Source organism: Etheostoma cragini, chromosome 7 (genome assembly GCF_013103735.1).
Source record: "Etheostoma cragini isolate CJK2018 chromosome 7, CSU_Ecrag_1.0, whole genome shotgun sequence".
Classification (NCBI taxonomy): domain Eukaryota; kingdom Metazoa; phylum Chordata; class Actinopteri; order Perciformes; family Percidae; genus Etheostoma; species Etheostoma cragini.
The window spans coordinates 7,137,682-7,152,146 of NC_048413.1; the positions used below are offsets into that span (position 1 = coordinate 7,137,682).

The window sequence follows — 14,465 nt, forward strand, 5'->3', positions numbered from 1 at the left end:
CCCCCCCCCCCCCCTCGGTTCCGGGAATGACAGGTGGTTGATCCTCCGAGGACCCAGACGGTCTGTGAGGTCCACACAGTCAGTGGGACTTTTTATATTAGGAAAGAGTGCCTATGAAGCTTCTCAACATCCACACAGTCGCACACACACACACACACACACACACACACACACACACACAGAAGACTCACTTTAACTCAGACGCACAGGGTAAACTAGAGGGAAACAGGCTAGAATGTCCAGCTAGCCTCTGATCTCAAGTCTTTATAATTATAACTTCCTGTTTTTGTTTTTATCAGGGAGAGTTCATTCATAGTGTCCAGGTTTATTAGGACTGGGGTTACATGTTTAAGAAAATACACACAATGCAATAAAACAATTATTGTACTTCATGTGTTGAATATTATTCTTTAGCTAACCTCCATAAACGTAATGAAATGTATGGAAATCTGCATGCTTACTGGTTCAAATAAGCCATACTGGTATAATCCATTCTGGTAACCTTCTCTATGTTAATTGCTTGTTGTTTGTGTTTTTTTCTAAAGTATTTTCTTCTTCTTTTTTATTAAATGATAACAATAAAAAAAGCTATAAGATAAAAACAGTATATGTTTAAAGTGATAAATCATTGCCAGTGTAAATATCACAAGTATATCCATAACTTGCCAACTCCTAGCTCTCACATGCCATCAAGCTGCTAGAATATGAACATTTATGCATTTATATTCACTGTAATATATGTTTCTCATCTTACTGTAAGGGTTACATGCTGCAGTCTGTTTGTGTCTCTCCAGCTGTATGTCGCTTTGTGTTGATGCGTGCGGATGTTGATCCAGTCCATGTATTATGATGGGATCCCTGGATGCTCATTAATAAAGCATTTTTCTGCCGTTTTATTTGTCCCGATTCTCTCTACCTTTTATGGAAAAATGACTCCACACAATATATAATAATTCATAAAATGGAATAATTATAAAACCCTCTTTGCAATTTTGCATAAGATGGTATTTTACAGTTAAAAATTGTAATGGGAATCTCAGTTTAGTGAATGTATTGACATTAAAACATAGAATTACATTTATACAAATGTGAAATGATCTTTCAAAGTACTTGCATGTATGCAAATACTTTGAAATAATTAAAATATTTTTTTATCCCCACTAAAACTTGGTCATGTCCCTGGCTGATGAACCTTTGGACTGAGGTTTTTCTTTTTGTAAGCTCTTTTTTGGAGATTTGCCTTGCAAAGGAATCCCCAAGACTGCAGAGTTGGAAGTATATTGAATATTGTACATGTTGAAGAAAAAAACAACAGTAAATACTGAAAGTACACACCAAAAAATTTCCTCTTAGGCCTGAAAGAAAGTAAAACTGTTATGTTTATGTTGAGTCATGAAGCAATGAAATTATTATTAATCCATCTGCTTGTTGTCATTTTATCTATTTTTTACGTATTATCTTTAAAATACCAATAAATAAGACCTTTTACTAGTTGTAAATTACAGTCAGCAAGCAGATACAGAACATGTAATGGAACCCAAACTGAAAGTTTGACAGACTGTCTTCCCCACCCCCCCAAATGGACAGACTGTGTTGCCGCCCCCCCCCCCAAGACTGTCCATTTAGGCAAAAGAGGTCAGAAATATGGGCCAAAGGTCTCCCAACAGTCCCCACCTTTTCCCAGCAGGGCCAGACATTATGGGCCAAAATCCAAACTCATTTGTAAAGAGTGCATCATAAACGGGATATTACCAGCATTATTAACGGGATATCACCAGCAACGCTTGTAGAAAAGCTGCGCTCCAAAATGGGGGAAAGGTTGTTCTCGAGTTTCCCCGCTACTGAGCAAGAGTTCAAATGTCGATCAAAGAGTAGTTTCACCATAAGTTTTCATTTCAAAGGATGACGTGATGATTATTTTCCCCATTGTTTGTTTTAGAATTCTTTTTTAGCCTCACAAATTTTGAATGTAAAGACAGAAATGTATCTTTTTATTTAACTAGGGAAGTTTCATATTCATAAACCAACCATTAAACTCAACCAAATTGAAATTGACTTACAGTATATTTTGAGTCTCTTAAATTAGTAAAAAACAAGAAAGCTATAACTGTATCTGATATATACTCCAATCTATTTAATTAAGAACATCTGTTGTCATTATCATTATAAGGTTTGCCAATTTGTTAATTATTATATGTTTTATTTTATTTTTTTATGCCCACTTTGTTCACTTCATGGTATTGTTTTACATCATTTGAAATTTTATTTTTTAATTTTAGTAATTTAATCTAAACAGTATAGTCGGAAATTGAAGTGGTTTGGAACTGAAATCCAATAAAATATGGTCATCAATGATAATTCACCTCTCTATATGTCTTCATATTCAGTTCACAAAATTCTATTTCCAGTTACTGTGCCAGACATCTGTACTTGAAGGATGAAGGAAGAGCAATGATTCATATTAACAATTAATTTCCAATTATGTGATTCAAATTCAGTTTTTCAATGCAATTATTGAAGTTTAGCAATTCAAATTCAAATATAAATGATTCAAATTCAGTTTCTGTTGGCACATATTTCAGCCCACATGTATTATATAATATCTTTATATGCAGCCTATGGGCATAATGCTTACCATGTTCACCTTGTTAGTCTAGTGGGGTCGGCAACCTTTTGTTGACGCCTTTTATCAAATGTTTTTAACTTTTTCTTACGTTTTTGTCCCTTTTTTCATTATCATTTTTTGGACGTTTAACACTACATAACATTAACTTATTAACTTTAGTTTTACAGTTATTTTTGGAATTGATGGTCAACAAACCTCATTTTTGGGAAATTATACCTAATGTTTGAGTTAGAAAAGAAGAATTTGGGGAATTATTTAGACTAAAATTAAAGGAATGGATGTTGATGGATAATCACAGACTGGAACATGTCAACTTTTACTCAACACTATTTCAAAACCACTTCAATTTGTTTTTCAAATCCTATCAAATTGAGTAAGACGCACCAAATTTGATAAAAGTAGAGATTTGTGCTTGCCAAAGAGCGTTGTGTGGAATCAGTCATGATATTTTTGGGAATTAAAAAGAACATTGATATGGGAAAATATGAGGACAACATGAGGGTAAAGAAATCAGTGTGCTGTATCAGCTTTAAACCTGACATCATCTATCTACTCGTTGGTTGTGCTAAGGTTGTTGAGCCCTGGTCTAGCATGTTGACATTTAGGCCCACAAAGTAAAGGCGGATGGGAATGTCATTTGTCTAGCATGTATATATTAAAGTATTAGAGGAATCAAAAATCTTACTTGATGATGTCAATCAAGGTAGCAGCTGTCGCCATGGTCCCGCTACACGTCCTGCGATGCCATGTTACATCCTACCACACTCTCCTACACCCAGCTACGTCCTGCTGTGCCTTGTAACGCCCACAGTGCCCTGCTATGCTACAAAGAACTACTACAAACAAACTACTATTTAATTTATTTTATTTATTTTTTGTGACTGTTACCGCAACTCTTTATTCTAATCCCAACCGGTCGTCAGACACCGCCTACCAAGAGCCCGGGTCTGACCGAGGTTTCTGCCTAAAAGGAAGTTTTTCCTCGCCATTGTCGCACTGTTGCTTGCTCTGTAGGAAACTACTAGAATTGTTGGGTCCTTGTAAATTCTGGAGTGTGGTCTAGACCTACTCTATCTGTAAAGTGTCTCGAGATAACTCTTGTTATGAATTGATACTATAAATAAAATTGAATTGAAAATTGAATTGATGGTGCTAGAAGAAAAGGTACTGTCATGTTTCAGTTTCCTGTTTTATTTTGTAGTTAGTTTTTTTCTCCCTTCTCATGTCTTGCTTACTTTCTGCCTTGTTTTCCCGCCTTTGTGATAGTCTGCCCCCCCCACCCGATGTGTTTCACCTGTTCTTGAGCCCTAATGTCACCTCGTTACCTCTTGTATTTAGTCTCTGTTTGTCTGTTGTCAGGTTGTTGAATTGTTTTTGCATCATGTGTGTTTTAGTCTGCCCGTTTTCGCTGTGTTGCAGTTTTTGGTAATCCTGTTATTTTGACTTTCTCTACATTTTGGAGTTATTGTAGCCTTCTGTCTGGAGGACTAAGGACTTCTCCATTATTTGGGTCCTCCAATTCCCTGATTCTTGTAACAGAAAATCACAACATGTATACAATTTATGCCATGGTAAGGGAATATGATGTTTGTACCAAGTTTCATGCCAATCCAACCAACAGTTACGCAGACATTTATTAGAACATTTATATTCGGGTTAAGGCAATTCCTCAGTTTATTCAAACGCCATGCAACACCTTACCCTGGCTAAAACGGGAGTTCTCCTATCCTAGTTTACAGACCTAGATGACTTCTTTAGTAACTAAAGTAACTTAACCGGTTAAGCTTGGGTTACACGTCTACGCATGCTCCGTGGTGGATCAGCTGCTGTGTGTCCTCCTGCGTCCCTGTGTGATACAGGACGGTATATATAGTATTAAGTGGATCAGCTGCTGTGTGTCCTCCTGCGTCCCTGTGTGATACAGGACGGTATATATAGTGTAAAGTGGATCAGCTGTTGTGTCCTCCTGCGTTCACTACACATTTTTGAGAATAGTTTTCAACAAACTCACACTAAAATGTCAAAAAACGATGTCATCAAAGTGGCTTCATCCTGATGGCAGCGGGAGGAACAGGTTTTATCATAAAAATTAAACTAGATTATAAGTTATGGTGCAAAGTGCCTCTGACATCTGGCAAGCAGATGTTGAACAGACATGCAGACTTCTCGTGACGTTGGCCTGTTGTCATTTTCACTGAGTGCAGATGACGCATGGCTCTCTGTGACGAAGGTCAGACACATTTCACAACTCGCACGTCTGACCTCACTCCCTCCTCTTTGGCAGTGAAGGGACGAGGTCAAAGGGCAGAGGGTTTCAGACAAATACACACACATGCACACACACACACACACACACACACACATTAACCCCTGTATCCTCTCACCACCTCATGGTCAGCTCCATGGCAGGGGGAAACATGATTGGAGGGGGATTCTATTGAACTGTTTCTTGTAGTAAACCTTATCTCCCAGTTTTCAATAAGGGGAATTCCATGTGTAGCAGTAATGCTGTCAAACAATGCCTTCCACCCAACGCGGATCAATATTCATTGTAACAAGCCACGCAACACCAACCAACCACTTCTGTTGTCCAACGTTCAATCACATGGAAAATATTTGAAAGTTAAACTGATTTATGTTCATTGTGTATCAGGAACGGCCGGAGGTCTTTGTGAGACAGTTGGTAGATAGATTGATGGATAGATCTGTATCCGTGGCAGCACATGCAGACCTCATGTGATGTCACAAGCACAGTTTCCCCTACAGGGAATATTTGCTTCACTTCTTGCCCTAGAAACCTGTGCCCTTTTACCCCAACAAGCCCTAATCTCCAAAAAAAAAGTGATTTCAGTAGCCTTATGAATATGCATTCTGTCCTCACTGTGGGAGTTAACCTGGCTCCATTGGTGTTTAAATTGCAGGACGTGCCCTTGTCTTTCTGCCTGCAAACGCCTGACTAGGGGAACACTGAGGAAAACGTCAGAGCTTGGGGTCTGTTAAAAAAGTGAGTATCCTCCTCTCAGTATCAGCATTTTATGTTAGTTTTAAAGGATTTCTAAAGTGGGCTGCTTTTTGATATAGAAAACTATATCAAAAGAGTGGTTGCATGTTACATGTGTTGCTGCTTTTTCTCTATTGCACTTAGAGTACATTCATTATGGCATATGGCATTGTGTGTATTTACTATATTTTCTACTCATCAGAACTAATCCTCATGCTTTTAAATTGCCCCTAGGGGATAAATAAAGGGGATCAATTGAGAGTTTTTATGACAATTTTCTCTAACCAAACTTCTGTTTTCCTTCAACAGACTAATCACAAACTATGGAAACCATTGGCGAGATCATCCCCTTTGCTAAGGAGATGCTAAACCAGAGGCCAGGCCGGGGCATGTTGAAGATCTACATGATTGGCTCCACTCTGGCCATGCTCGGAGTCGTTGGAGGACTGGTGGAGACTGTTTTGCAGCCATTTGTGCAGGAACAGGAAACCGTTGAGGACTCGTCAGCAGAGCGGATTGGGGAGGTGATGATGAAGAAGGAGAGGCACACTACCTTGGTTGACCCTGAAGATGTGGACGTGCTGGAGATGGTAGAGACCAAGGCCAAACATCTGGGTACTGCTTGCCGGAGAAACTCATACCGCTTACATGCTTCTTAAAGAAACCCTCCTCTCCTGGAGTAAATGGACACAACACTTGCAATGTTAATGCTAATGGTGGTACATTAAATCACCACATTGAACAGGTCACTTTGTACCCGTTCTTTTATGTCAGATTTGCTTGAATATGCAATTTGCCCCTGTCGATTGAAAAAATAAGGAGATGCACTGAAAACTGCAGGGTACAGTAATGTCTGGCTGCTGGGCAGCAGATATTTGTGGATGCGAATTGTTGAATGTATTGGGAGAGAAATGGAACTTGTGTGAATAAATTCATTTTGCACTCTAACAAAGCGGCTAGAAACTGTTTCAGGTCTTATTTAGAGTAATATAGCACTTTGTACATGTTGCAAGAAAATCAAAGGTGTATTTATGATGACATGACATGCATTTCTAGATTAGGAGTTGTTTAACTGAACTACATTTAACCATTGCACATTTGATATTCTGTGTGGGAAATGTAGGCTAGGATAGGGTTTGTTGCAAAAATTACAACAAAAGCAATGGAGTCATCCATGTAAAGAGTACAATGAATAAAGGTAACACCAGTGTCTGATAGATTAACTACCAAATAAGTTCAAATTTAGTACAATAAATAAACTAAAATAGAAAAGTAATAGTGCACATGATGTGGAAAAGCGACAACACAAGAATAAAATAATGTGCTCTCATAACGAGTTTGCCGCTGTGTGTTACTAATAAGAGAAAAGGCATCTGCATATTCATTTGTGTGCAATATTCACCCCCGTCCATCCCCTTTCTTATTGTGTGTTGTATTTAGCATGTTTTAACATAAGTAAAAGTAGCAATGCCACACCGTACAAATACTCCAGGTAAAGCCCTGCATTTAAAACTCCCTTGAATAAAAAGTAGAATTAGAGAAATAGGCTACTTCATGTTTTAAAAGCACTTATTCTTCAGAAGGAAAAAGTAAAAAGTAAAAAGTACAATTTATGGACCTCCTCAGGTAAATAGGTATATAATATATGGATCTATCTATCTAACTAAGATGCAGTGGAGTAGAAGTATAACATCAAGTGGAAATTCTCAAGGAAAGTACAAGAAGCCAACTTCAAATTTAAAAGTACATCCCCGAAGAAAAAGAACTTTCCACTACTATCACAACAAGTCTATCTACAGTCAGTGATGAAATCCATTAACCCTTGTGTTGTCTTCCCGTTGACCATGCAACGTTTGGTTTTCTGGGTATGATTTTAAAGTCAAAACAATTTTGTTGTCTTTTCCCGACATGTTTGTCGCTTTAGTTACGTTTTTGGGACTTTGTTGGGACTAATGTTTGTATCCATTTTGTATCCATTTTTTCAGCTTTTTTAAAAGTTTTTGTTGTTTTTGTCCCCCATTTTTAAAGCTTTTTCTGACATTTTTTCCCACTTTGTTAGCGTTTAGCTTTTTTTCACAATGATAGATAGATAGATAGATAGAGAGATAGATAGATAGATAGATAGATAGATAGATAGATACTTTATTCACCCCAAAGGAAATTTTAGGCATCCAGTAGCGAGACAACCATAACACAACAAACACATATACACATATATATCACACATACATAAGAATAAAAATGTAAAACTTTAAAATTAAAAAAAAAACTTACAAAAAAACAAACAAAAAACGTAGATCTTAACCTTTGACTCTTGGAAGTTTAGCAGGTGTAATTCTACATACAGCCACTAGACGGCGGTAGTACATAAAGTACGGGTTAATTTTGACTTCCGTCCCAGTGACGGAAACGACGACATCAATTCTTACCGTGTTTACTAATGGCGGCTAAAACGGCCGTCGGATAAATTAAGTTTTTTTCACTATAGAGTTAAATTAGTTTACTACAAAGAGCAGAGTACAAATAAACACATATGGCGGATCCTGTGGTTGTATCTAGAGGTTCACTGAATGAAGGAGGGGTATGTTAAGAGACGGTTTTCTTCTCCCTGTCATTAGCAGGTTGTCAGCTAACGTTAGCTAACTTATCCGTGGGTTCGCAGTGTTTAGCTAACTGTTAGCAGTCAGTTGGAAGAGACTAGCCTGTACTGAATAAGTCTCAAGGATTAATTACTTCAATAGCTAACATTTAAGCCACAATGAGCCTGCTGTACTTTATCACAGACGACAAGGTTAGCTACTTCATCGTTTATATAACGTTAATTAATTTGTCTGTAAATGCTAAAGTTATTGAACGAATATTTACCCATCTGGAAAATTGTTAGTATTTGTTAGCTAGCTTAAATCGCATGTCGTGGTCATATTTCTGTACAAACTCTATAACCACAGTTACCCGCCAACAACATGAATAGTCAGCGATGCACATTACGTTCGTATGTGTTAGCTAGTTTAGTTGTTTTTTCAAAATTTGTTTAAAAATTTGTTAAAACTAACGTTACAACTCATAATGCGTAGCATAGCTATCTGCATGTGCTGCCTGTCCATTACGATAACAGTGGTGAAAAGTAACTAGTTACATTTACTCAAGTTCTGTACTGTTTTAACATACTTGTTCTTGAGTATTTCCATACTATGCTACTTTAAAACATTTCATAGGGAATCATTGTGCTTTTTTCTCTACTACAATTATTTAACACCTATAGTTACTGTTTTAGTGTTTACAAGGGCTTTACGATATGAGGAAAATATCTCATTGCGATTATTTGACTGATATTGCGATATCATTCACGATATTGGAGGGAATCGTCCTTTTTGTCTGCCTGCCTCTTTAGGAATTTAACATAGGGGCCTGTATACTTTCCCCCCTGTATTTTAAGAAGGTTGGATTTTCATATATTCTTTTAATCAAGGAATCAAGATTATTATTATTTATTTTTATTTTTTTTAAACAACTTTAGCGTGGGTTTATAAACTTATGCAAGCTACTGTAGGTACTGAGCATGTGCGACTCTCAACAAAGATGGAACAGAAGTGAGATGTCTCACTCTGTAGCTAAAACAGAGAGCTCAACACAAAAAAACAGGATCTGCAGCAATGTGTAGTACAACAAAAATATGGTGTTTTTTTGAAAATTAAACCATGTAAACATATTCTGGTACAATCTCAAAATACAATTAGAACCTGAAAATGAGCATGCTATGAGCTAGAGCTGGGAAATATATCCATATTACACAGATATTGCGATATGAGACTAAATATCGTCTAAAGTCTGGTTTTAAAGTCTGCATTACAGTAAAGTGATGTCATTTTCGCAACCCGCCAGACTGTTGTAACTGTTCTATTACTTGCCTTTACTCGCTTAGTCATTATATCCACATTGATAACGATTATTTATCAAAAGTCTCATTGTGTAAATATTATGTGAAAGCACCATTAGTCAACGCTACAATATCGTTGCAATATCAACATCGAGGTATTTGGTCAAAATGTTGTGATATTTGATATTCTCCACATCACAACTCCTTGTTCCTGGATAAATTGGTCCGTTTCAACCTGAAGATTTTGAATGAGCACTTTAAATAAAATACTGAATTACTGACACCCTCCTTGTTTTTGAGAGTTTCTCGTAACTCGGCCAAACAGGAGATACAAGCCTTTTACATAACCTAAATGGTAATAATGTGTTAATGTTTTTATATTCTCAATTAATTTGATTGTTGTAAGAGCTTTGTACGTTCATAACTTATGTTATATTTGCTTATTTCCTGCTTTAATGAGCCTGTTTATTCTGTTTATTATTCTGTACTGTTCTAACGCATTTTGTCTAACCTACTATATTATTTTATGTGTTTTTCAGCGTGGGAGTAGTAGTAAAGCTGCCACCAGCCCTGCAGAGAACTACCACCTGGCCCGACGTCGCACCCTGCAGGTTGTTGTCAGTGCCCTCCTGACAGAGTGTGGCTTCGAGAGCGCCGAGAAGGCAGCAGTGGAGACACTCACTGAGATGATGCAGAGCTGTATGTATCAATCCTAAAGGAGATGTGCGCTTGTTCATTTTCATCAGAACTGCATATTTTAATATTTGTGTTAAAATTGAAAAAAAACGGCACACAACTCCTCTCTAGGGCACAATGAGTATCAGTTTAGTCCTCAAAGCATAGACTGTAAAAAAGATAGCCGATGCATCTCCACTTCTTCACACTGTACAAAAGTGAAGCCAAAATATCTCAAATACGGGCCATCTTGTAAATCTGGAGCCGGAGTCTGTGCAGTAGTGGTGTGGACGGTGGAATCGTGGTGTGGAAGTCCCGCTCATACAACCTCCTGACCAATCACGACATTTCACTCTTTTCATAGACCGAACTTTTTAGTAAAATAAACACTTGAACAAACATCAGGACTTCCAAAAATTATAGAAATTTGGTCCATGTCCCATCCTTAAAGCAGAATTCCAGTCAATTTAAATACCTAGCTCTGTTTGTAAATTTGGAGTGCTGTCAGTAGAGAGATAAACGAAAACAGTGTAATCTACACAGTGTTGTCCTCCTGCTAGCGTTAGCACCCGACAGGTTAAAACAGGGCAAGTTTTAAACAGGTTTTAGTAGGGCTGTAATCTCTCAGTCAACTAGTCGATTTATTGGTCGATACGTTCTGTCTCAACCAAAATTCAGATTGGTCGATTTTTTGCCGTGTTATTTTGTCAGGGGGAAGCATAGACCGTTACGGTTTATGGGTGGAAAGCACTTTTTGCTAATGGGTGTGTTTTCATAGCAACAGTCTGTCTTCAGAACACCCCCCTTGTTTTCACTTCTTTTGGATTAGCCCAACCCACTGGGGACAGATTGAAGAAAGAAATAGAACGTCTTCTTTTAGTGGTTTGATGAATATTTCTTTAATTGAGTGTTTAATTTCCAGTCAGTGGTCCTCTACCATGTCGAAGACATCGGCAGTGTGGCAGAATTTTACAAAAACAGATAACAGAAAAAGTTGAATGCGAAGTTTGCACGTAACAGTTTACATATCGCAGCTCGACTTCAAAGATGGCATATCACCTAAAAACGGTAAGCTAATTTATCTGCGTTAGGTTGCCCTGTCTGTTTTGAGTAGGCTATATGAATATATCAGAATTGGCGTATTTCATAGTCTAATAATCGTTTTAAAACTACCGGCGCACCCACCCGCAACTACGGTAGCTTTCCCCAGCCCCTGCTGGATGTTAAGCCTCTACCATCCAAACGCAAAAATAATATCACGGAAGGAATTGTCGAGTCTATTGCTCAGGATACGAATCCCATTGCTGTTGTGGATGGCTGAGGTTTTAAGAACTTGTTAATGCAAAATAATCAGGTCAAAACGATTTGATATACTGCAAATAACCTACAAGGACAAGTACTGTGGGAGAGTACAGTTAAGTAATCTTATGTTGTTTTTTTGCGCCCCTCCGTCCCCCCAAAGGCAAGATTTTTCATAACTTCAGTCAACCAAGATTTTCTTTGGTTGTTTACAGCCCTAGTTTTTAGCCTCTAAACATGTTCAAAATCTCATTACAATTGCCTACCTACTATGGTGACCTACTGTATATGTCACATGACTTATTGATGAGCTGTTGTATAAGGAGACAGGAAGCAACATCAGAGTCAACCATGATGATGGCAACATGTACATTTGCTTGTGTGTGTTTTAACTTTAATAAACTTGCAGTGAAGCACACATGTCAACTCAAAGTTAGAAAGTACTTTTCTATATGCCAACTTTTTAAGACCGATTTTAGACCAACAGAAAAATTGGCATCTCTTTTGTGGCTCTTCCCTCTGCAGATGGGTTATAGATCTATAAACATGTCAGCAGGGGATGACGATTCTGTGTAGATATAGTTCAATCAGTATAGCTGCAGCTGATACATAACTTATCTGTTAAAATGTAGTCTTGCATTTTAATGTGAAAGCAGTGTTGGGCCTTTGCTGTGAAACTGGAGGTGTTGATTAAAAGGATTCAGTTTAGTTTTTCTAATTCACATTCAGAACAACATATTGCATAGTCAGAATATTTGATTATACACGTTTAAGAAAGCACAACGGAGAGTGGTTCAGAAAATCAGGATGGACGTTACATTTTATGAGGACAAGGAGACAAAGCCATTGATACTCTGTATATGCAGATACCCTGAGTTCAGGTGTATCAGTAAACTCTAAACTGCATGCTATTTTAATGATGTATGCCAGTACTGAAAACTACCAAATGCATCTGTTGGTGCAGTGTAAAGATCAACAAGCCATATGTTCAAATTTGATTCATTCAATACATTTTTTGTCTTTAATCCACCAACCATTTTCATATTATACCAACATTTGCAGCACCCTGAGACTTTTTGGCAAGGTTACTAGGAAAACTCAGCCTAAAGTATTTTTATTTCCCCCCCCAAAAAATAGACAATTTTATTGCAGTTATTTACAAAAGCTCCCGCAACATCAGGCATTTTGGGCCGCATCAATCTCGAAAAAAGACTGCAAAATCCTGGGAGGACTGATTATTAGCAGAGACTTTTCTAAACCCCCGTGTTGTTTTTTCTCTTTTACAGATATAACCGAAATAGGTCGGTGTGCTAAAGCTTATTGTGAACACACAGCCAGAAGCGTCCCAACCTTGGCAGATACAGTGGTTACACTCATTGAAATGGGTAAGTACTGGAGGACACCATCATATCAATTAAGCATGGGTAACACAGAGGACGTCATATGAGTTTTTGTCACTGCAGGTTTCAATGCCGACACCCTGCCTGTGTATGCCAAGAGATCACAGAGGATGGTTATAACTGCCCGTAAGTAGGCACGCTGCTATCCACTGTTGGTATGGATTATGAAATTGACTTGTAATGGTAGTTTCACTTTCTACATTGATTCTATATGGTAACTGAAAAATATTTAAATAGATGTTTTTTTTTTTCTTTGTGATTGGATTTTATACATTACAGCTCCAGTGACAAACGCACCTGTGACTCCCAAAGCACTGTCGGCTGGACAGAAACGCCCACATCCGGCTTACATCCCCAGCCACTTCCCAGAATTCCCTGACCCTCACACGTACATCAAAACACCTGTGAGTCAGAACGTTTCTTGATAGTTTGAGATCCTTAAACAAACCCTGAACTAATGTAACTGCTTTTGGTAATATTATACAGTATGTTAAGAAAAGATGTCATCTCCTTGAATGAATCAGTTTCACCACGGCAGTCCCGGCATGCATCAGCAAGCCGTTCATTATGTGTAACTAGAGCTGGGCAAGTTAACACGTTATTATCCCGTTAACTAATTAATTAATTAACGCCGACAATTTTTTCATCGCGCGTTAACGCAGTTTTTATTATTTCTTTATTATTGTAAAAGTTTGTTGCTCACAGGCTTTGTAAATATTGTAAAGTTGAATTTTCTTATCACCGGAGTACTTCCAGTCTGAAATATCACCTTGACAGTTGATACCAGCAAATCATTCAAGGAAACACACAGTGGCGCGAGGCGTCGGCAGGCTACGTTAGATGCAGCGTGGGGGTAAGTAGAGATAAACAAAGGCAAGAGAAGCTAACAAATGCCATAGCGACGTGGATAGCTACAGACTGCAGGTCCTAGGGTTGTGGAGGACATTGGTCTGAGAATCGCAACAACGACCGCAGGTTTGAGATTTCCTCAACGCGCACCATCAGACTCCCAGTTGTATGAAAAGGAGAGGAATGCAAAAGCGACATCGCTACAACATGCACCCTAGGGACTACTGGACTCACTGCGGTCTACTGGACTCAGTGGGTAACCAAAATTATCTCGGAGTTACAGTGCATTATACTGATGAAAAGTGGGCGCTGCATTCAAGTGCTTTAAGAAGAATGAAAACAGAGGAGAGACATTATGCTGAGACATGCGCAGGACACTTTATTGAAGTTGCACAGCAGTGGAATGTCTCAAGTAAAGTCCCCTTAGTTAGCCCAGATAGTACGAATAGATACGAAATCTGATCGCTACTGCGAGCCTTCTGCCTTCTGCTCATGTCCCCTGCTTTGCGCACGGCCCCCAGCATTCTGTCACAGTGTCTCAGCAAAGTGCAGAAAAGTTGTGGGGCACTCTAAACCCAGTCCAGCAAGTGCTGCAGAGTTAGAGCAACAACAGATGAACCTGTACATAAGGAGTCGGTTATGCAAGACGTTCTACCAGATGCAGAGATGGGAAGTAACGAAGTACAAGTACTTCGTTACTGTACTCAAGTAGATTTTTCTGATATTTTTACTTTACTT

At 38.3% G+C, this 14,465-nt stretch overlaps 3 protein-coding genes across 5 annotated transcripts in view; all 3 read left to right on the forward strand.

Annotated features, from left to right (window-relative positions):
- camk1gb (calcium/calmodulin-dependent protein kinase IGb) overlaps positions 1–886 on the forward strand; it is a 16,503-nt gene extending 15,617 nt beyond the window's left edge. For both annotated transcript variants that reach the window (XM_034876244.1, XM_034876245.1), the window contains exon 13: positions 1–886. This exon is cut by the window's left edge and continues 54 nt beyond it. The gene's annotated coding sequence lies outside the window, so the exon portion shown is untranslated.
- Positions 887–5,485: 4,599 nt separating this feature from the next.
- On the forward strand, positions 5,486–6,531 carry g0s2 (G0/G1 switch 2). The gene is made up of 2 exons (XM_034876268.1): positions 5,486–5,630; positions 5,937–6,531. The coding sequence occupies exon 2, from the start codon at positions 5,951–5,953 to the stop codon at positions 6,284–6,286; it is 336 nt and encodes a 111-aa protein (XP_034732159.1). The 5' UTR covers positions 5,486–5,630; positions 5,937–5,950; the 3' UTR covers positions 6,287–6,531.
- Positions 6,532–7,991: 1,460 nt separating this feature from the next.
- Positions 7,992–14,465, forward strand: part of taf8 (TAF8 RNA polymerase II, TATA box binding protein (TBP)-associated factor) — an 8,730-nt gene continuing 2,256 nt past the window's right edge. Inside the window, exons 1-5 of one of the 2 annotated variants that reach the window (XM_034876260.1) lie at positions 7,992–8,208; positions 10,044–10,203; positions 12,765–12,863; positions 12,942–13,004; positions 13,158–13,282. In XM_034876260.1, the coding sequence (XP_034732151.1) occupies positions 8,161–8,208; positions 10,044–10,203; positions 12,765–12,863; positions 12,942–13,004; positions 13,158–13,282 (495 nt within the window). In that variant the 5' untranslated portion in view covers positions 7,992–8,160. Of the gene's footprint in view, positions 8,419–10,043; positions 10,204–12,764; positions 12,864–12,941; positions 13,005–13,157; positions 13,283–14,465 lie in introns of both variants that reach the window. The other variant, XM_034876261.1, reaches the window with a different exon arrangement.